Raw genomic sequence first — 23,109 nt, forward strand, 5'->3', positions numbered from 1 at the left:
TCCAATAGCAACAATTAATATTGTGACATACTATAGACAAATCAAAGAAGGGGTTTGTATGTATGCAGTGAAAGTATTATTAAACAAGACTGCAGTTAAATAATACTGGACCGTAGAGCAGTCCACATCGTGGGTCTGTCCAGACCCTGGAAACATCTCAGGTTGGGCAAATTGACATTTTCTGACAAAACTCTGTTACCTCAGAAAATCCTTGACCATATCTAATCACAAACTATATCAAGCCAACAAGAGCCTTGCCAATTTCATAGCTGCTTATTGTAACCCTGTAGTCAACTGGGAAACTGACAAAAATCATGTCACATTGCTGTTTGGTTAAGCTCTGGCGAAAGCTTAGAGTGAAAAGACCTGCCCGGTTCAGGCAGAAGCCAGGAAGGGAGGAGGTGGGGTAGAACCTGAGGACCCTCTTCCTTCTCATCTCCCACCCAATTGTCATGAGGCTTTTGGATGGCAGTTAGGGTCCAGTGAGAGTGTGCACCTTCTCCTTTCCAGGAACCAGATGGGTGTGGGGTCTTCACATTTATCATCTACTAGCCAGAGGCCAAAATGGACAGAGACAGACCTGGATAGAAGTCTAACTTCAGTGTCCTTCTAAACAGCAGGGTTCGATTGGGCTGGGCCCCAGAACCTCACTGGTTTGAAATACCCCTCACACGCACCTTTAATATTGCCCCCTGACTAGTAGCTGTCTAGTATATTTTTCAAGCCTTGTTTAGCAGGTGCATAATAGAAGCAGAGAGATAAAATAGAGTATTTATGATCTGTAGTGGTCAAGGGAGGTAAAATTTAGTTACAAAAGAATACTGGACCAGTTTTTAAATATGATCACAGCACAACAGGTGTGTACAGTGCCTCACCATCTGTTAATTTCCAAACGTGTAACGTCTATAAAGTGATACACAATATGATAGATAAGGTGCATAGCCACAGGCTGGTTTAATTTTTCGCCAATCTTATTTGTAATTAACCATATTTCAATCATGAATAGGATGCTTCAGGGAAGTCCCTTCCCTTTACATACACATGAATACCACTTCCCTTACCGGAAGGTACAAGCACAGATACGCTGAAACAGAACTTGTTTTACAATGTGCACAATTTTTCTCTTCCCATTCTGGCTGCTAATAAGCAGTGAGAGTTTAAGCTGAGTTTATAGATCTGAAAAGTAAAATGTCATTAGTAGGAAGACACAGAAACACAAAGACCAGTTTTGAAAATTGAGATCTTCTGGAAAGAAAGGAAAGATTGATGAAAAACTGTTCTATTGTCCCATGTAAGTTGAGCTGATTCCATGGAAGCCAGTCATCTAGAACCACTCCTTGTTAAGCTGCCAAAAACCACTGGTAATTACAGTTCTTGGGGTAATTGTGCTGCAACAAATGTTTACAGTGCATTATAGTAGGATTCTAAGCAGATGGTTGTTTAACATAAAGGGGTAGCATAAGCCGTTTGCATCTTGCCAGGATTTGATTATTACAAAATATTGTTTTGTCTACATATATGCTGTTCAAATATATTTCAACACAATGTTTCTGGTTCAATATAGGGATGCTTGGACTTTATCCAGCCCTCTTTACACAAGTGAATATTTCATAGAAGTCAATAGGAGTTGTGTTTCTTAGGTTCTGCAGGATTGGAACCACTTTCCTCCACACTGTACTGTATATTTCCAAATATTTTGCTTTGTCAACTCCATCAAAATATGACTTAATTGGAATTGAAGATTTTATTTAACTTTTGATCTGCAGAATACTGAAGATAACCAATGTGATAAAGGGCTTTTCTAAAAAAAAAAATGGGCAGCCATTTAACAATAGTAATGGTGTTGAGATAAAAAGCAAAAGCTCTGTAGTGATGTTGAAAATTCTGTATCTTCAGTTTCAACTTTGTTTATTTATAGGGGCCCCAGATGATATTTAGTGCCGCTAAAGATCTTGGACAATTGTCGAAGCTGAAGGTAACGTAGGTTAAAATAAATCTACCTATGTCCTACTGTAAGGAAAAAGTGGATAAATTGTATGCCTACCCTCTTCTCCTCTCTCGTGCTTACTGTCATAACAGGCCCATTGAAGTCAATGGGACAGTTTGTGTGAGTAACTGCTCAGCAAAATGAGTAATGGTTTCACAGTCTGTATCTGAATATGCACTGCACTGATCACTAGCTGCTGTCAGGGAAATATTCCTCTGATCTCCATATTGCACAAGTGACCAGGTGTAATATGGGTATTTTAAACCTTCTCCAGTGCAGCGTTGGCCTGAGGTTACAGGGCTACATGGATCTATTCCAGCATGGCAATTCGTACTGTGTGTTCCTGTGTATCATACCACAGATCTTCATTGTAACTGTCTATTATTAACATTAAATTATCCTACTCCGTGGTTTGCTGCAGAATTAGTCTTTAATAGAAATTGTGGACCATTACATCTGGCTTCGTCCTGGGACCAGCTTTAGGGAAAATAAAAATAGTACATGACCACTTGTAAATTTGCCTTGCTCATTGTCTACAAAAATATAATGGTATGTTCTGTGCTTACTTTCTTCTACATTAAAATTCTAGAGCACTCTCTTTTGATAGGCAGTAACTGGTGTTGTCTCTTCATGGTTCATTTCTAGTATGGACAAGCAGCTCTGATTAATGGGGAAAGGATTGGGTCTCATAAACTTTGACAGTGAATATAAAAAAATAATTAATTTGTAAATAGCACAGTTTTGACATCAGCATATAAACACTCCTGAAATGTGCACAAAAACATGTCTATGTGTTACCACATACATAATACTGTACCCATATATAACAGTGTACGTAGAAAATAGTGTCACAGGAGTGAACCCTATCGTTTTAGTCTCACTTTTATTTATATTACCCTCTGCACAATATATAATGTACCCAACATTCTTTGCTATTACTCCTGCTCAGGTACAAACAGAACAAAAATTGCCCTGTAGTAGTTATTGAACAGAGACTGTCACAGCAGCTGTGATGTGAACATAAACATAAACATGCAAAGCAATATAAATTGACGTTTTTTTAAAACACAAGGTCATATTATGACTCTACTCCCTGCAAGGATGTGCAAGGGACCAAGAACACAAGACACCTGTTTCCCACCTCTTGTGCTTCTGTGAATATGACTTGAGAGTTCAGTCACTACTCCTTCACAGTGATCCCATGGATGCAAGGTGCCTGATACGAGCATCATGGCCCATATACACCTCTATGCTGGCCTCTAAATCTGTCCAACTCAAAGAATATAAGAATGGTCATACTGGGTCAAACCAATGGTCCATCTAGCCCAGTATCCTCCAACAGTGGCTGGTGCCAGATGCTTCAGAGGGAATGAACAGAACAGGGTAATTATAGAGTGATTTATCTCCTGTTCTCCAGTCCCAGGCCTTGGCTACAATTGCAAATTTGCAGCGCTGCAGCAGGGTGTGAAAACACACCCTCTCCAGCGCTGCAAATTGTGGCGCTGCAAAGCGCCAGTGTGGTCAAAGCCCCAGCGCTGGGAGCGCAGCACCCAGCGCTGTACGTTATTCCCCACAGGGAGGTGGAGTACGGACAGCGCTGGGAGAGCTCTCTCCCAGCGCTGGCGCTTTGACTACACTTAGCGCTTCAAAGCGCTGCCGCGGCAGCACTTTGAAGTGCAAGTGTAGCCATAGCCTAGGGCTGGTAGTCAGAAGTTTAGGGACATCCACATCTTAGGATTGCATCCCTGACCATCTTGGCTAATAGCTATTCATGGAACCTATTCTCCATGAATTTATCTAATTCTTTTTTTAACCCAGTTATAGTTTTTGCCTTCATACCATCTCCTGGAAACAAGTTCCACATATTGACTGTGTTTTGGATGAAAAAGCACTTTCTTTGTTTTAAACCTGCTGCCTAATAATTTCATTGAGTTTGAGTGTTCTGAGAAGGAGTTAATAACACTTCCTTAGTCATGATTTTATAGACCTCTATCATACCCCCCTTAGTTGTCTCTTTTTTTTTAAGCTGAACAGTCCCAATCTTTTTAATCACTCCTTCATGTGGAAGCTGTTCCATACCCCTAATCATTTTTGTTGCTCTTCTCTGTACTTTTTCCACTTCTAACGTATCTTTTTTTGAGAAGGGAGTGACCAGAGTTCCACACAGCATTCAGGATGTGGGCATACTATCCATGGATTTATATAGTGGTACTACAGTATTTTCTGTCAGCTTTTTTGACTGCCGCTACATATTGAGCAGCTGTTTTCAGAGAACTGTCCACAATGATTCCAAAGATCTCTTTCTTGAGTGATAACAGCTAGTTTAGACCCCATCATTTTCTATGTATAGTTGGGATTATGTTTTCCAATGTGCATCATTTTGCATTTATCACCATTGAATTTCATCTGCCATTTTGTTGCCCAGTGACCCAGTTTTTTGAGATCTCTTTGTAACTCTTCACAGACAGATTTGGACTTAACTATCTTGATTAATTTTGTATCAGCTGCAAACTTTGCCACCTCACTGTTTCCCCCTTTTCCAGATCATTTATGAATATGTTGAACAGCACTGGTCCCAGTACAGACCCTTGGTGTAACAGCCTCACTGGTGTGTGCTGCCTGGCTGCAGCACTGTCCCTCCTCACCCCGATAGTACCCAATGGGGGAAAAAGGGACTGAGTGACTCATGAGTAGAGCTGGTCGAAACTCTGAATTTCCTTTCTGTGGGAAAATGTTGACAATTGTTTTTGTTCTGATTGTAAATGAAAACAAATATTTTCAAAATTTCCTGCAAAATGGAAATTCTGAAAAATGTAAGTTTTTTGGAAAATTCTCGTTTTGAAATTTTGAATTTTATAGAGTTTTTCATTTTTATATGTTTTAGTGTTTGTTATTTCATGATCTGTCAGCAGGAGCAGTGCATAATAGTTGATGTTCTATTATTACTGTATTTTAAAAATGACTAAGGGCAGCTGCTACTTTAGTACTGATTGAAACATCTTTTTAGATCAAAGTGTCTCCTGTTGTGTTGCAATGAAACAGTTTGACGCTGTGATTTTAAAAATAAAATTAGCCTATTTCAACTATATTGTTATATTATGGCATGTTAGTAAAAGTAGTGCATATTATGATTACTGACATGTCATAAACAATATAATTTAAAAATGAAAAAAGATCTAATTCAAAATTTAAGTCAGAATCTAAAACTAAATTTCAAAATTTTTCTGAAATAGATTTTTTTCTTATGGGAATTTTGTCAAAATTGACATCGTTTTATTAAATATTTCAGTTTTGACAATAATGGTATTTTTCATTAAAAAAAATCAACCAGTTATAGCAATGAACACTTTCAAAGGGATTTGTGTCCCTAAATCATTTTGGCCAGTTGGGAAAATCCCAGTCAAAAGACATAACCTAGCCCTTACTGCACTGCCTCAGATTCCACCCATGAGCACAAATCAGTGTGTTACATTAGCAAATTACCCTAAAATACCTAAAAACTTTGGCTAGACTCTTCATTTTTTACATGAATGATTTTACATTTGTTTTATTGATGTTCTCCAGCTCTGTACCAACTTGCCATGGTACGGTATCATTCATGGGCACAGAAACATTCTCTTATCAGAGAAGTTAAAGCAGAGATAAAAGAACAGAAATGTAGTACTGAACCCATTCTTTGTATTCTCGATATGCAGGTAAATCTTCCTCTTCTAGAGGAATTCCATGTCAGTGTAAAATTATTGATTCTTTACACATTCAGCTGCCTCCAGGAATAGTACGTGTAAAATGACAATGAGCCCTTACAGCCATGCCTGCTGCACTACAAATAAAACATCTTTCTGTGTGGGATAAAGCAAAAGGGCAGACTTTTGCCGATGGTTTCCAAAAGGTTGATTGTTTTTCCTCTCTACACCCAGTTTTGAACAGCGTAAGAAAGAAGCAGTTTTCTGTTACTCAGCTGTGTAGGACATGAAATGCTAACATGAAAAAAAAGCTTCTGAGTTTGGTTTTTATGCCAGTCAATTTCCAGCCAATACCAAATTACTGGCATTTGAGTTTTGAAGAAAGTGGCGATTTGTGTTTCTTTGAATAACAGCCCAATCTGATACAGCAATTAAAATACAGCCTATGTATATAATGAGCTGTTGATTTCACAAAATATTTTTCAGGAATACAAAACCCCTTTTTTCCTTTATTTAACTTTCCTTCCAATCAGACTTTTGTTTATGTTTGGGCTTCTGCCAAACACCAATTTACAGTCACATTTCATTAGTAAAACATGCAATTTTAATGGCATCCATGAGTATTCATCACGATTTATAATGTTTAATCAATTTTCTTTCCAGAACAGAGAAACAACTTGTCTTTTCAAAATAATAGGAAAACACTTTACAGATACCCTAGCATTAAATTTCAGTTTTCTTTTCAATTCTCATTTTCAACAAACAATGTAATGGCTTTGGGCTGTAGTTTATTTTAAAAGAAAGTGTTGAAGGGTGGGTGCATCTTTGCCAAATGTAGATTTTTTTGAAAAGGCAAGAGAAGCAGCAAGACCTTAACAGCTGCACTATTAACGTGTTTTTCAGGACCACGTCACTCGAGAGGAAGCTAGAAGTTTGACGTTGCGGCAATGTGCAATAATGGAGGTAGCACTAGCTACAATTAAGGTACAGCTGTGTTTGTCCTGTATGCATATATCGTGTGTCTGAATGAGCAAATATATGATGGAAGTGTTTGCAGTATGAGCTAGATTCGAGCTGGCGCTGTGTGGGTGTACAATGGTCTGGCATAAATGTACAAGGGTCATAAAGATCCTTGCCCTTCTGTCACAATGTGCTTGGGGAGCACAGACCTCATGCAAGGTGGTGCTAGGCTCCCCAAGGTGGGCTGAACACAAAGCTATGGTCCCCAGGTCCCTCCCCATCCCCAGGAGGTGGCCAACTGCAGGCAGAGAATGCACTGCATCCATTCAAACAATAGCCAAGCTTTAGCTCTTTATTATCGTCCCCTGGTGGCCTAGAGTTAGTGTGGCTGAGTCAGATAGGTTGAGCTCTCCCTATGCTGTAGCATGGCCCATCTATCTTCCTCAAAGCCAGGTTGGGCCTCACAGGCCCAGTCTACCCACAGTCCTGCAAACATAGATGAGAAAGGAATACACTTCACAGCCGGTTGGAAGTCGAGGCATTTTTCTGTTGTACAACGTACTATTTTATCCGCAAATGTCCAATTAAATTTGTCTCTCTACTTTTGTATTCACCCTCTAATTAACTGCCACCTGTACATAATTGGATTTCTTTCAAGGATGCCTTTTAATTATTCTATACAGTGGCCCCTTTTCAGTGAAACCAATCACATCTGTCAGGCAGCTGTTAAGAACACAACTGAATCAATTAATTTTGTGCGTGTCCACAATCTACAAGATAATTACTTTAGAAAAATCTGACTGTTACAGTAAATGCTTTACAAATGGAGTTTTTTAGGGTAACCAAAATAGTGTGCACAAAAAAGCTATTTTTCCTGTAGAAAGATTCTATCCAATCCCTACATTTTAGCTATCACAATATTAACAGAAGTAGAATTTATTTCATTGGCAAAGGATAGAGTCCTTTGCACTTTAGTATACCTTCCAGAAGAGGGTCTCAGAATGCTTTACAAACATGAAAGACCCCCCTGCCCAAGTAGAAACTAGTATTGTTATCCAGAGGTAAAAGTAAGATTAAGCACTTACCGGTACGGGGGTCCAGCTCTGGGCCCCCCGAAGGGGCGGGTCCTTGGGCAGAAGGGGTGGGGCTGGGGTCAGCCTCCCCTAGCCAGCCCATCCGTGCTGCCTGGCCCGCGCAGCCCTGGGCTGCAACGGTGTTTTAAAGGGCCTGGGGCTCCAGCCGCTGCCATCGTAGTAGCAGCAGCGGCCGGGAGCCGCGGGGCTGCTGCCCCTTCCCTCCCTCCCGTGGGCAGCCCAGGGAGGGGCCAAAGGGGCAATGATGTTAAAGCGCTGCCGTGGAGGCGCTTTAACGTTGGCTCCGTACGGGCTGGTACCGGCAGCCACTTCTTATCGGTACATCATACCAGCCTGTATCAACTTACTTTCACCCCCATTGTTATCTTTATTTTACAAACAGGTAAATATTACTGTAACTGAGTTAACTGCTGGATTAAAATGTGGTTGTGGTCAGAAAAGAGACTATTCTCTGTAAAATGGCAGTGTCTTCCTCAACAGATCTGCCCTCTATGTGTATATTTGCTGCCTTGCATCACAAAAATCTTGTTGGCCAAGCAAAGCAAGGCCTTACACTCAACTTGATGGTATTTCTGTCTGTCTGTATCAGGGATCGGCAACCTTTGGCCGGGCCGGTTTGTTTACCTGGCATGTCCGCAGGTTCAGCTGATCGCGGCTCCCACTGGCTGCGGTTCGCTGTCCAAGCACATCCCTCAGCCTGGAGCGATGAACCGCGACCAGTGGGAGCCGCAATCAGCTGAACCTGCGGACGCGGCAGGTAAACAAACTGGACCGGCCTGCCGGGGGCTTTCCCTACACAAGCAGCGTCCCAAGTTTGGGAAACACCGCTCTACTGCATGAAAACTAATTATTCGATTCCAGTTTTTAAAAAGAGAATCTAGATAACTTACCAATGCCCTAAGTGATCTTCCACATTCATATCCAATACTCTTGACTCTGTTAACCTGATTTTTAGAGGGTTGTATATTATTACAGACTCGCCAATGATCTGACCAGAAGATAATCAGGTTCTTGTCCTGGTATCAGGCTACACAGAATTAAATGTAGAGAGTTCAATATTTTGCAAGGACCCTCGGCAAGAACAGTTAGGCAGACGACAAAGCCAAAGTTTAGAGAGTTTTATTAAAATAAAGGGAAAAGTTATCAAAGCTCCAAACCACAAAATCAAAAAGAAATAATACAGTTCAGGGGGTACCTGCAGTATCATTCCTTACAAAAGCTACTTAGACTGGCATACTCACACCCTTCCTTGGGGACCTGGTGATGAGAGAGCAGCCTCGTCTCTGGTATGCCAAAGGAGTCTGATGGCTCCTCGCTGCCCTAGATTGATGGTGGAGAGAAGGGTCAAATGTTGAGGGGTTAAATTACACTGAAAAAGCTAAGCTAAAAGCTAGACAAAAAGAGCAAAAGGGAACTAGTTAGAAAGAGCACTCCCCCCACATGGTGGATTTGCCCTCCTGTATGGTCTTGGCACTCTCCTGAATATTCATCTCATGCCCAACCTTCCATGCCCAAATTTAATTTTCTCACCCACAGAATCTTAGGATACACTTTCTCTACAGGCTAGCGTATTCATACATATCAATAGCATTCCACTCATATTAATGCCAATTATCTCATTCTCGAAACCTGTTTCCTTTGGCCTGAATTGTTACTTACTTGTCCTTGTGGTGTACCTTGTGGTTACCGGCAGGTCCCAAAAATTGTTGGTAAGCACATTCAGTTCCCTAAAATCTAAAGGGTAGCCGAAAAGCCATTTAAATATGCCAACACTCATGCTAACTTGCTTTAGCTAAGGATACAGGCCTGTAGGTTCCTTGTGTTACAGCAGGCACTGCACAAGACAGCAGTAAGGCTGCCTTTAAGGACCCCTTCACAAGCACTGTTGTAGGGAGTGTGCCTGGGGGTAAGAGGGAACAGCATGATATGGAGATTCTTGGTGACTCTGCACAGGAAGGCAGCCCTAACTTAGACAGGCCCTGGGTCCAGCCCTGTGAACAGCCAAAGATTGGGAGGGCACAACGCTGCCTGAAAGCCACCTTTCCACCTGGGCTGCAAGTACTAAGAGGCACAACACAGAATCTTATCCATTGTATCATTCTCTTGTGTGTCTTTAACCAAGCCCAGTATTCAGATATTACTAGATATAAAGTGGGACAACGTGAAAAGTCCCTTCTCTTGTGAGAAAATTTAAATGACAGTAAAGCACTTAAACACAGCTGAATCCCTAGGGGAGGATCATTTGAGAGCTGTTAGCCTTGATATTGAAGTTTGTTTTCTTAGAAGCTGAGAAAAAGCGGCACGCCTCATCTCAACAGAGCTGTGATTTTCTTAGTGGTCTAGGAATGTACTAGCATGTCTGAACTATCAACCATAACTTACATCACTTTTAAATGCAGAAGTAAATAGCTGTACCTTGATCTTAGTGCAGAGATGACATTAGCCACTTTTATGCAATCCTCCTAGGTAGGTTTGTGAAAGGAAGGAAGTCACTGGAAACATTCGGACTTTATTATATATAGCACAGAGCACTCATGACTCACACCTCCCTATTGTCACCATGGGCCAGATTTTCAATGGTGCAGATTGTCAAGCTCCACTGAAGTCCATTTACACCAGCTGAGGCTCTGTCCCTAAATCTCTGGATGCAGAGAAGACCTGTAGGAGGATGGACTGGCTATATCTATTTTATATACTACATGGTTTAACCAAGAAGAGATATTCAAGACCAGTGTATTCGTCTTGTTTAACAAAGTAACGTCTCACCTCTTTGCACATGGAAGAGGTGCCAGACAATGTTGCCCATTGTCATCTATATTGTTTATAATGGATTTGGAACCTCTTGTGGAAGCAATCACAAAATATTTGGAGAGTTCTAGCGTTGTAGCAAGAGGAGTACTACAAAAGGCCGAGAGGATAATATTTTAATGCTAAGTAACCCAGTGGTACCCTTAGCTCACTTGATGAAAGTCATGAATGACATTTCAAAGATCCTGGGACCTATAATAAATTGGCAGAACCTGTGAAATTCTTCCCCTTATATGAATTCTGCTCCAATGTCCTGCTAATTCAATGGAACTTGCAGTAACTACCAAAAGTTAAGAAGTATTAATCCAGTATTCTGATCATTGCAAGCTTATTTTATAAACTGGAGTAAAATAATGGTCTTGTTGCATGATCATTTGTCAGATGTTACTGAACTGGCGTGGCACCATAAGTTACCCACTGAGTCAAAACTGTATTTGCGACATGATTTTTTCAGTCAACTGAATCACAGTCTTTTTCAAAATGGAATGTAATTGCCCCGGGATTGTGCCAAGAGATTTGTCATTAGAAGATAGAAAAGCTCCTGTGTCCCACTTTTAAACATGACATGGCAGAAATTGCTTCATGCAGACACCTAATTTATAACATGAATGACAAAAGTGAAGAATTTCAGGTGGCATGGGGGCATATATACTTTATTGAAAGGCAAACAAGTGCAAGTGAGAGAAACATGAGAATGCTGATGCAATTTTGAGGGAGGAGAGGGTGTTAGCATAGAAATCCAGGAATTCATTGGCTTTCCTTGTGTTTTTCCTGTTTGCCTATGTTTGTTGGGTTTTGCTGATATTGTCATGTGTGGATTTATATAACTTGAAAACCAATACAAGTATTTTTATACAGACTGTTCTCATACTCCCATTTATTACTGATTCTTTTTAGAGCTAAAAAATGAACTCCCCAAACAACCTGCAATTATCATTTAATATATTATATTTGTGTTAACACTTGGAAGAGCATCACACTGAAAAATGACCATTCATCTTAAATATAGCATATTATCACTCTCCATATAGTGTATTGTCTGTAGCAACCTTGACAGATATGTTTAGTATTAGGAAAAATGGCTCTCCTGGCTCAATTAAACTGTATAGTTCTTTATTATTCATATTTATGCCTTCCTCACACAGAATGAGAATCAGGTTTGCATTCCAAACACTTATGTTATGGAAATAAAGATGGGCTTGATTTCCAGATGTTCATGCCAGCCCTGGGAAATGCTTTGCTGGACATACAGCTTGTGGTTTATATGAGCCAGTTCATCCCTAGCAGAGACTGATGGCCAGCTCCAGATTGTTTTAGCACCATATCATTTACTGTCTCTAAAAATAATGTAGCATAGAGAGAGACATTTTTAAATGCCTACCTTGGGAATATTAGAAGAAAATCAGTTTCAATAAGCCATTGGAACCCAGTTGGAAAATCTATTCACTGCTAAACCTTATTCTGCCCTAGCTTTTCATACTCCCAAGTAATATAAAAAATGTAGGCAATCTACAATGCTTAAACATTATCAGACAAGATTTATTCCTGTTTGTAGGGTTTTTTGAGGGCATTTAGTGGTGATCAGTTGAATCAGAACGTACTCTGGATTCTATGTCAATATGAAACTTCGCTTCATAGGCTATTTCAAATCAACTTTGTTTCCTATAAAAATGGAAAGCTAAACAGTAATTGCAATTTAGGAGGAGTTTAGATGCCAGAATAGGACTTCTGTAAAGTCTGCAGCAGGTAAAAAATAAATGCTGTACCTCCCAAAGCCAGGAGACCGTTCTGGGAGTCAAATTCTAAGTTATTGTCTCAGTTATTCCCCTGGCTTGTTGTGTGAGCTAGGGCAAATCTTGTAACCTCTCATTGCCACCGTTTATGCCTCTGTAAAGCAGGGTTTTTACACTTTACACATGGGTGCTGTGAGGCTTCATTAGTTGAGAGACTGGTTCTTTTGTTGTGATAGGATAGCTTTGTGCTACTCCAATGCAACAAAGCTGCCCTAAAGTTAGCATAGCCAGCCCTTGGAGGATTAGCCCTGCATAAGGGGATTCTCAGAGGGAGTATAACCATTGTTGTGGCCCCCTATACCAAACTGCTTCCTGCAGCTGAGGTAAGAGGTGGCCAGGAAAGCCCTCTCTACTGGAATTGCTTTCCAAAGGGAGGAACCATTTTAAGTGCAACAACTGTATATCTATTTCCCAACACATCTTCTATCTAAAACCTTTTTATAAATGATTGTCTCCAGTGCTACCTTTATCATCCCTTTTCTCCCATGACTCAGTTTTCCCAAGTTTTGTTCTCCTTCTCCTTCCGACCCACCCCCCAAATAACCTGTTCTTTTTTCTCGAACTGCAGTTTTACAACAGATCTCTTTTCCTGTATGTGTATTTCCATTCCAGTACCCTGTGAATTGTTTTTTATAATATCTCTTGTAGCCCTCTTCTTGCTCGCTCCCCTTTCTGTGATTAATATACTTTGTGAAAGGGAAAATTGGTGATTTTTCTTGTAAAGGTCTAGGAAAAAGATGTCCCATATATTGGCTACTTTGCTACATTTTGTTGTATGTCTGCTTTCTAAATGCAAACCTAGCATTTACAGGCAAAAATGCATGTTCAGAATCACAGGCCTGGGCTAGGGTTCTTTCTAGGAATGCTTTTGTTTGCTTTTTACTTTAAGTTTCAGTACTGTGCTTTAGCAACTAGGATAAGAAGAGTCGGTGATTTTGGTATGAAGAAATATGATTAGCAATTTTTAGGGCTCATTGATAAATTGATTAAAAGGTGTAATGGAAACATGCATACACTTTAAAACATCCCAGACAAGGGAAGTTGAGAAGTGTGCCACTAACTAATTCATTGGGAATTCAAATGATTACACACTTCCATTGAATTCTTGAGAAAATTAGGGTAATGGAGGCAGCATTACTCCATTGCTGTTGGGTACAGCATGGGTGTACAGCTGTTAGTGAAATGCGTGGTGCCAGTTGACTTTTAAAGCAGATTCATAAAGTAGACAGTCCCACACTATTCCATGAAACAAACTACAAGGAAACCAGGCCTGTTATTCCCAGAGATCATCTGTGAGAATTGCCAGCCAGGGCCCCTGGCCACTCCACTCTTCTGTTTACCCCCACATTCATCATGGAATGATACATGTAGCTCCAGCTGTGTCCTTTCATGCTGATCCTTTGAACATGGCCAAGTACAAGCAAGACTCTGCTTTTTGGTCTCAGCAAGAAACTTTTCTGAGTAATTGCCAAACTTCACCTGCAACACTAACTTGAAACTACTGTCCTGTTGTAAAAAGGAGCTTAGATGATCAAAGCACATATAAAGCAACTTTTCCATTGACCTTAAGTGTCAGCAGATGTGTGGATGAAGTGGTAGCCAACATGCTGCTGTTTGCATATCTATTTTGCCACAGATAGTTACTACAGATTTTGCTGAGCCATATAAACTAGAACACAGCAATGAGTTGTATCCCTCAACCAACGCTACCGCCCGGGTGTAGAGAAGATGTATTCTCTGTTGGCTAACTCTAGATCTATATCCAAGAGGGTGCATGTTGTCTCAAGCTGCCTTCAAGTAGCCCCAATATCCTCCTAAACACTCATTTCTTCTTTGTTTTCCTTCTAATTAACTGTTGCATGAGAGAGAATTATCTACGTGGACCTTGATTCCTAGAACATGAAGGAATGCAACAAGCTTCTGCAAATTGGTGTTGACATTGTACAGCATTTGCATCTCTTCTCCATGGATGATGTTGGAAACCACCCTCAGTCTAACTTTCCTTTACTCTGCAAATCATTGTCCTGGGTTACACTTAGGAGACTGCTCCTTGTTTGGTGGCCTTCTTCACCTCTAGAAAAGTGGTTCTCAACCAGGGGGTACATTAACTCAGCTAGGTATTTGCCTAGTTTTACAAGAGGCTCCATAAGCACTAGGGAAGTCACTACAAAATAAAATTTCATACAATGCCTTGTTTATACTACTCTATATACTGAAATATTTATATTCCAATTGATGAATTTTATTATATGGTATAAATGAGAAAGTAAGCAATATTTCAGTAATAGTATGCTGCGACACTTTTGTATTTTTGTCTGATTTTGTAAGCAAGTCGTTTTTAAGTGAGATTAAACTTTGGGATACGCAAGACAAATCAGACTCCTGAAAGGGGTACAGTAATCTGTAAAGGTTGAAAGCCACTGCTCTAGAACATTCATATCTTACCTTGCAGTCCCCTTATGACCCGCCCACCCCAACCTTTGTGAAGCTATCAGAAGAACCCCTGGGGATGAGAATGATTAGCAGAGGTATCACAGAGGGCCTTCAGTATTGGTGATATGTGCAACCGGGAGAGAATCCTGCTTCAGTTTTCAAGTCCCGGCTTTTTGGAATTAAAGCAAGGATGGCAATTAGGAAAGAAAATATTTTTACTTGCAAATGGTATTTTTGATATAGACTCATAGTGGTTTAAGATTGAGCCTTTAGGCACAGCCCTGCATAGAGGTGGCACAAAGTTGCATCACCCCAGGAGGAGAATCAGAAAGGAACTGTGACTCAACATCACAATTCATCCTCTGTCCCTGTCTTTTGAGCTGGAAGTGATAGTAAGTTAGTTCCTCTTTTTTGGGATGCAGCTTACTAAACTTCAGGGGGAATTTATACTGTGCTCATTCCCTCCTCCCCCTATCCCCTCTTTCCATACCCCAGATGTAATGGATAGCCCTACCATTGTCCATTGGAATGGGGGTTTACTTCCCAGTATGGCCACATTAGGGCGGGTCACAATCTAGCCCTAAGAAACAAAAACAACTAGGAGTCCTTGTGGCACCCTAGAGGCTAACAAATTTATTTGGGCATAAGCTTTTGTGGACTAAAACCCACTTCATCATATGCAAGGAGTGGAAAATACAGTAGGCAGGTATAAAAATACAGCACATGAAAAGATGGGAGTTACCTTACCAAGTGGGGGGTCAGTGCTAATGAGGCCAATTCAGATAGGGTGGATGTAGCCTATTCCCAACAGTTGACAAGAAGGTGTGAGTATCAACAGAGGGAAAATTACTTTTTGTAGTGACCCAGCCACTCCCAGTTTTATTCAGGCCTAATTTGATGGTGTCAAGTTTGCAAATTAATTCCAGTTCTGCAGTTTCTCGTTGAAGTATATTTTTGAAGATTTTTGTGTTGAAGAATGGCCACTTTTAGGTCTATTATTGAGTGTCCAGGGAAACTGAAGTGCTCTCCTACTGGTTTTTGAATGTTACAATTATTAATGTCTGATTTGTGTCCATTTAGTCTTTTGTGTAGAGACTGTCCAGTTTGGCCAATGTACATGGCAGAGGGGCATTACTGGCACATGATGGCATATATCACATTGATAGATGTGCAGGTGAATGAGCCCCTGGTGGTGTGGCTGATGTGGTTAGGTCCTATGATGGTTCCATTGAATAGATATGCGGACAGAGTTGGCAACAGGGTTTGTTGCAGGGATAGGTTCCTGGGTTAGTGTTGTGTGGTATGTAGTTGCTGGTGAGTATTTGCTTCAGGTTGGGGGGCTTCTGTAAGCGAGGACTTGCCTGTCTTCCAAGGTCTGTGAGAGTGAGGGATCATCCATCTGGATAGGTTGTAGATCTTTGATGATGCGCTGGAGAGGTTTTAATTGGGGGCTGAAGGTGATAGCTAGTGGTGTTCTGTTACTTTCTTTGTTGGGCCTGTCCTGTAGTAGGTGACTTCTGGGTACCTTTCTGGTGCTGTCAATCTGTTTTTTCACTTCCCCAGTGGGTACTGTAGTTATAAGAACGCTTGATAGAGATCCTGTAAATGATTTGTCTCTGTCTGAGGGATTGGAGCAAATGCAATTGTATCTTAGGGCTTGGCTATAAACAATGGATCATGTGATGTGGTCTGGGTGAAAGCTGGAGGCATGTAGGTAAGTATAGCGATCAGTAGGTTTCTGGTATAGGGTGGTGGTTATGTGACCATCGCTTATTTGCACTGTAGTATCCAGGAAGTGGATCTCTTGTGAGGACTGGTCTAGGCTGAGGTTGATAGTGGGGTAGAAATTGTTGAAATCCTGGTGGAATTCCTCAAAGGCCTCCTTCCCATGGGTCCATATGATGATGTCATCAATGTAGCACAAGTAGAGGAGGGGCACTAGGGAACGAGAGCTGAGGAAGTGTTGTTCTAAGTCAGCCATAAATATTTTGGCATACTATGGGGCCATGCAGGTACCCATAGCATTGCTGCTGACTTGAAGGTATCAATTGTCCCCAGATCTGAAATAGTTGTGGGTGAGGACAAAGTCACAAAGTTCAGCCACCAGGTTTGCCGTGACATTTTCAGGGATACTGTTACTGACAGCTTGTAGTCCATCTTTGTCTGGAATTTTGGTATAGAGACAATAACCATGGAAACTCACAATGCCAATTTTACAGAGTAGAATAAGACTGGAAGACTAGAAAGCAATCCTAATCCCTCACTGAACCTCTAGCTAGTCTCTAAATTTGTCACCATATCCAATCCAAGGATTCCCACCATGAATTACGCCTTTCTGCCAAACAGTGTCTTAGTACTACACTTGGACAGATTTCTACCACACCAAGCATGCTGTCAAAAGAAATTTGTTTCTGTAGTTGCACTGTAAACCCTAGTTTTGAGGTGGCTGTAACTACATGAACAGAAAACCCCCATACATTTAACTACTTTTGAGTTATATACATTTTAAGAGGGATTAAAATAACACTTAAGTGGTTTTTTGGGCGGGGGGAACCTCCCAAAAACTGTAATGTGGACAATAACAACTATCCCCAAAGATACAAATTGTAAATTTTAAGCACTGCATGAATCAGTTTTATTCTAGATATTGCTATATAAACATCAGGTCTTACCTAGAGAGTTTTATCATATAATTTACTTCTCTCAATGCCTTACCTATGTTTTTCTTTTTTAGCAATACTTTCATGCTGGAGGAAATGGGCTGAAAAAGAATTTCTTGGAGAAGAGCCCAGATCTACAGTCTCTGAGATATGCTCTTAGCCTTTATACACAAACTACTGATGCCTTGATAAAGAAATTTATAGCAACTCAGACGTCTCAAAGTAAGTGACTTGTTCATTGGGGCTGGAAATGTAGCAAAGATGATTTTAACATTTTAAATGAATATTTTGCTATTGATAGATGCTAATTATAACTGTCAAAACATATTATGAAGTTTTAATAATTATGGTCTTGAGGCGGCACTTCACAGTAAGTATCTTACACGCCAAACAGTCCAACTGATTTCAGTTTGACTACTCAGAGTAAAGCACTGTTCCATGCAAGTAATGCTGGCAGAGTCTGCCCATGTTAATATAAGCCAGGCTAATGCAATGGTAATAAAAATTCAATCTCAGCAATAAGTAAATCCCGGGTGGATAATAGATTCTATGGTACATACATATCTATCTAGGCAAACAATGCAAGGAGTTGTATATACTCAAGTGTGTGAGATTACCCTATGGGCCAGGTCCTCAGCTGGTATATGTCAGCAAGTCAGTGCAGCTAAGTTCATTTACATTAGCTGAAGCTCTGACCCTAAAGTTATGCATACACACTGACAAAGCTAGGTGTTCAACCTTTACTCGTGTGGGAAAGTGCTTACTCACATGCATAGTCCTTCTGAAATCAGTGTTATCAATGTCTGCAGATCACTACAAGAATTGCAAGGTAGCTAAAGAACTGGCTAAAGAGAAGGACATTCTGGTCTCCTTGCAGGGAAGACGGTGTTATGAGTTATATGGTAGAAATGCTGTAACCCTGCACTGGAAATTACAAGGTTTCCAGCCAAAAGAGGGGTATGGTTTTGGAATAGCCTCCCAGTAAGAGTTGTGGGAGCGAACAGCTTAATTAGCTTTCAGAGAGAGCTGGAGTAACTTGCAGGTGCAATTGGATGATGGGGTTGCTTGTGATGGGGGGGTGGGGCTCACTTTCAGTGTGTCTTATGTTCCTGAAAGCTCATGCTTCAGGGTATCAGCCAGCCCCCTGCAGGGGTCAGGCAGGGATTCCCTGTTATGTATCCTGGAGGGGATAGTCGCTTTCCTCTGAAGCATCAGAGATGGCCATGGCTAGGGATCGAACACAGGATGGGGAAGGGACAATGCTCCAAGATGGGGAAGGGACAGTGCTCCAAGATGGCACCAGGTACTTGGCTGGCTGGTTCTTGCTCACATGCTCAAGGTCTAACTGATTGCCCTGAGTGAGGTCCCAGGAAGGAATTTTCTGCCAGGTCCGACTGGCAGTGACTTTGGAGGAGGGGTTGCCTTCCTCTGCAATGGGAGAGTGAGGCTCAGTTGCCAGGATATTCATTTCACTTCATTTCCCTTCCATTGCAGGGGCCACAGGCAGTCATGCACCTCAGTTTTCCCTCATCTCTGTCTGTGGCACGTAATATTCTGCTCTCCTTTGGGCTAATTCTGGTGGTTGGGTTTAATGTGCGGATGCTGGAGGCCTGTGATATATAGGAAGTCAAACCACATCATCTGGTGGTACCTTCTGGCCTTAAACTTTATGAGTGCTCATCAGCAGGAGTAAGGGCTACACAACTTAGCCCATAGTGTATACCATTACTGGGGAGAGGGACCCACTACATCATATTTTGGCAGCTATAGAGATTCACAACACAAGGAGCTAAAGATTATTGGCTGCAAATATCTCTCAAATAGGATATGCTACATACTATTTTCTTTGAACCTGAGAATAATGAAGTGTGGCTCTTGCACATAACCTAGTGCTTTCACAGTCTGACATACATGATGACTTTTCCATATGGTGCACACTTCAGCTCTGACTAGTAAGTATCCTAATATCCCCGTTCCTGGCCCCCCAAGAGAAGACCACTCACAAGGGATCTACCACCATTTGCAAGAGGCCTCAACCAAAACCCTGGACCTGGGCAATTTCAGACCCAGAGGTAAAGAGCATGGGCAGAGCCTGCCTCTGTCTTTGGCTCAAATGGACTCCCATTGAAAACAATGGGAGTTTGTGATTGACTTACATAGGAGCAGGGCAAGGCTTACACATGGTTCCCCATTTTTATGTAGGTTTTTCTGCCACATCCACCTGTAACAGCTGGGTGACTTTCAGAGTGAAAGGCATTTTTTCTTTCCCTTGTGTTGATTTTTAACCATGACAAGCTAAAATCACATCAGAGCATTTTTAAACATCTCCATATGACCACGTCAAATCTCTAATATTGACAGTCAAATTAAAGCAGAGAACAGCGTAAGAGTTTATGAGCTAGGTTACACTGCTCTAGCACTTTGTTTTACACTGCTACAGGAGTATAAAGGGACCGGAGTGTAAATGAGACTCAGTCCTTCTATGTTTAAGGTATGGTTCTATCCAGTGAAGAGTAACAAGTACTTGAGAGGACATTTTCAAACAATGAAAGGGTTCCACATGAGTTCCTGCTGCTTTCAAAGGCTGCTATCACCTATTAGGAATTGACAATCCATTGTTCCGAAAGCTATAAAACATACATTAAAATTCCATACTACAGAGTTACTTCTGCATACTGAAAATCAGTGCTAGATTTCAGCAAATGTGAGGGGCCTTTTAAAAATGGCTCTGTCCATCACTTACTGTCTTTGAGTGGAAATACAATTTGCTGATCCATAATTATTATCTTGCTCCATCTCATGAGGGTGAGAACAGTTTTAATTGAACATTAACCTGGAAAGTAATTACTTTTACTTTTGAAGTGCAATTTGTTACTTTCAATTTAAATACCTGGCACGCAACATGAATTTTGCAACTTGCTCTCAAGATTCATTGTAAGGAATAATTTTCTGAGCAGCTACTCCATTACATTAAGGGTCTTCATTAATAATTCATGCATCAGAAAAATGCTTAAAACTCTAATGTATAAGGAAAATATTTTTCCCTCTCATAAGATAATACAATATAGATTTAGGCAGCAGATGGTAATTACTAATTCTAACATACACTTTGCTTTTCCCTAAGTTATAATGAAAATGTGAATTAGAGAGAAAATTACACAGGTTGTAGTTATAAAATAAAGATCATTTACCATTTTCAAGCCACAAACCTGAAGGGCCTGATTTTCATTAACAGAAGCTTGAGGTCTGTGTGCATTGCTGTGCACACATTAGTGTGACTGTAGTTGCACACTTTTGTTAGCATAAGTACCACCAGGGGATAAGGGCTAGGGAAATAATCTCCTAATGTTTTACTGTTGATGTTCCTTATGAAAGCAAGGACTCATTTATTCTCATTCCTGGTCTCTCCCAACTGTGGCTGTGCTATTGGCAGTTATAATGAATGTTTATGCAAATCAGGAAATTGCGTTCAGAAATAATTAGATAACTAACCAATTAGGGTAATGCATGTGCAAATGAAGACAAATGCACACACAAATTATATGAGCAATAGGGTTCTACTTTTTTAAATATCAACCTCTGGTTTTATATTTTATGCTCTATATTTTTTCTTTACTAATGAATGAATGAGCAGCTACTTGTAAATTTAGTGATAACATCAATTGTTTTTACTGAAATTGATTTGTCTTTTTTAAGCTCACTCTTGTTGATAAAATCTAGTTTTCCCTTATATAATTTGAGAAGTGCCCATTTAGTAATTTTTATTACTTTGGTAATTCTTACTTAAAGTGACAGTGTAGGTTCCAAATACAGTAAAAAAAAAAACCCATTAAAAAGCAATTGGTTGTGTCTAATCTTTTGCAAAATCATTTTGAATTGAGCAGATCAACCTCTGCAAACTTTTTCATACTAAAAGTTACAAATTGTCCAAACACACAGAAAGAATGCAGAATAGATTTTTCAGGATTAAATTTCAAGTATATAGAGACGTAAAGACCTATAAAATTACTCATCTTTGCAAAATATACACAGATTTTATAAAAAATCTTAAACTTAACATGATTTTACGGTACGCACCAATTCTTTTAAGATGTTCAATGAGAAACCTGAGCTGCCTGTGAATTCTAAATATTGATAGAGATGAGAAGCAACTCAGGTTCAAAGCAGCTTAAGCATAACTCTGCTTCCTATCTAATGTTGGTGGATGTCTCAGTAACAGAACCTTACATTTTGTCTGTTTTCTCTTGGCTGTTGTCTGCAAACAGATTATAAAAGTCACTCATTTGGTCTTTATTTGAAATTATTTGCAAATTTCTTCAGCAAACGAGTCCTGGTCTTCAAATTGTTAAACTACAATTTGCAAAGTAACTTATGAGCCTGAGCCAAAGCTTAACTGAAGAGAGCAAAGGTCTCTATTTTCTTCATTATTATTCTCAGAAATACCTTATTACATAGCTGCACTCCTGATCGTGACATTATAACCATGTCATCCAGTCAGCATAACTGAGGCAGCCACATCATTTGCAAAACATGTGCTTTCAGGGACAGCAGTGCCACCTGACTGCTATTCAGTGGATAGGTCAAATAGTACTAATACTCATCCCTGGTTCTACCTCTATGGTTGAGGGAAGTTGACTGTACAAATTAGAGATTGGAAGTTCTCTCTTGCCATGATCATTTAAGTTTTAGACCTTGTTTAAATTCTGGATCTCACTTCCCTCTGTTCAACTCTTAATCCTTGACACCAATGCCTAGTCAACCCCTTTTCCAGCTTCAGACTTCTAGACCCCTCCTTGCAGCAGATCTCCAGAGTGTCTCCAAAGCGTGTCCCTCTCTCCTTCCCTGACACAGGAGAGTAAAGCTTTTGAGCCAAGATCCTCAGGTGCTGCAGAAATTCCATGGGTGGAGAGGGGCACTGCAGGGAAAATTCTTCATCTATGTTGAGTGATGTTCTTCTCCCCATGGCCAGATGAAGGAGTATTTTGCCCTTAGTCTTCTCATTTTTTTTTTGCTTTAATGTTGTTTTATATACAAACTGCATGTTTGTTAGTCAGATGCTGTCACTGTTTACAATGAGCGGGTCAGACAGCAGTGAAATCCTCCTTCTACTGGGAGAAATAAAGGTGCAGACTTGGTAATGGGGTTTGACATTTCATTGTTAGATTAACTCAACACATTAGAGAGAAGGAGTTACAGACACTGCAGCCAGCATTTTTCCCCCCATCTCTAGTTACAACGCAGCACGTCTACAGTTTCCTCTAGAAACCTTTTAGTCGAAATGAGTGAGACAAGGGCAAAGAAGGCTGGCACCATGTGCTCGTTTGCCATTTAGATAAATAGTAAAATGAAGGGCTCTCAAAGCTGTACAAGCTGTTGTTTCATAGGTACAATCAGTTTAAATGTCATTTTAATTAAAAAAACAATTGCACCCAGCCAGACCATACATATCTTTTCTTCCCTGTTTCTTCATTTAAAAAGGCTTAGCCCTTACCTACATGCACACGTTATCCTGCTGTAACTATACTCGCTAAGTGACCGTGGTACAGTCCCCACAGCATGGATGCAGATCCACCAGTATGAAAGTGCTTCTAGAGGTACAGCTTATTCCCTGACAGGATGGGAAATAAGCTAGAGCAGTAGAAGTTGCCTTTACCACTGTATAAAATGACATTGATACAGGGGCTGTACTGC

At 40.5% G+C, this 23,109-nt stretch overlaps 1 protein-coding gene across 1 annotated transcript in view; it reads left to right on the top strand.

The window, feature by feature from the left end:
• The window catches only part of UNC13C (unc-13 homolog C), a 382,852-nt gene that overhangs the window by 333,592 nt on the left and 26,151 nt on the right, over positions 1-23,109 (top strand). The window contains exons 27-29 of the mRNA XM_039492380.1: positions 1,919-1,975; positions 6,574-6,654; positions 17,493-17,640. Coding sequence (XP_039348314.1) covers positions 1,919-1,975; positions 6,574-6,654; positions 17,493-17,640 — 286 coding nt within the window. The remainder of the gene's footprint in view (positions 1-1,918; positions 1,976-6,573; positions 6,655-17,492; positions 17,641-23,109) is intronic.

The sequence above is a fragment of the Mauremys reevesii genome, linkage group 10 (genome assembly GCF_016161935.1).
Source record: "Mauremys reevesii isolate NIE-2019 linkage group 10, ASM1616193v1, whole genome shotgun sequence".
NCBI classification, from domain to species: Eukaryota; Metazoa; Chordata; order Testudines; family Geoemydidae; genus Mauremys; species Mauremys reevesii.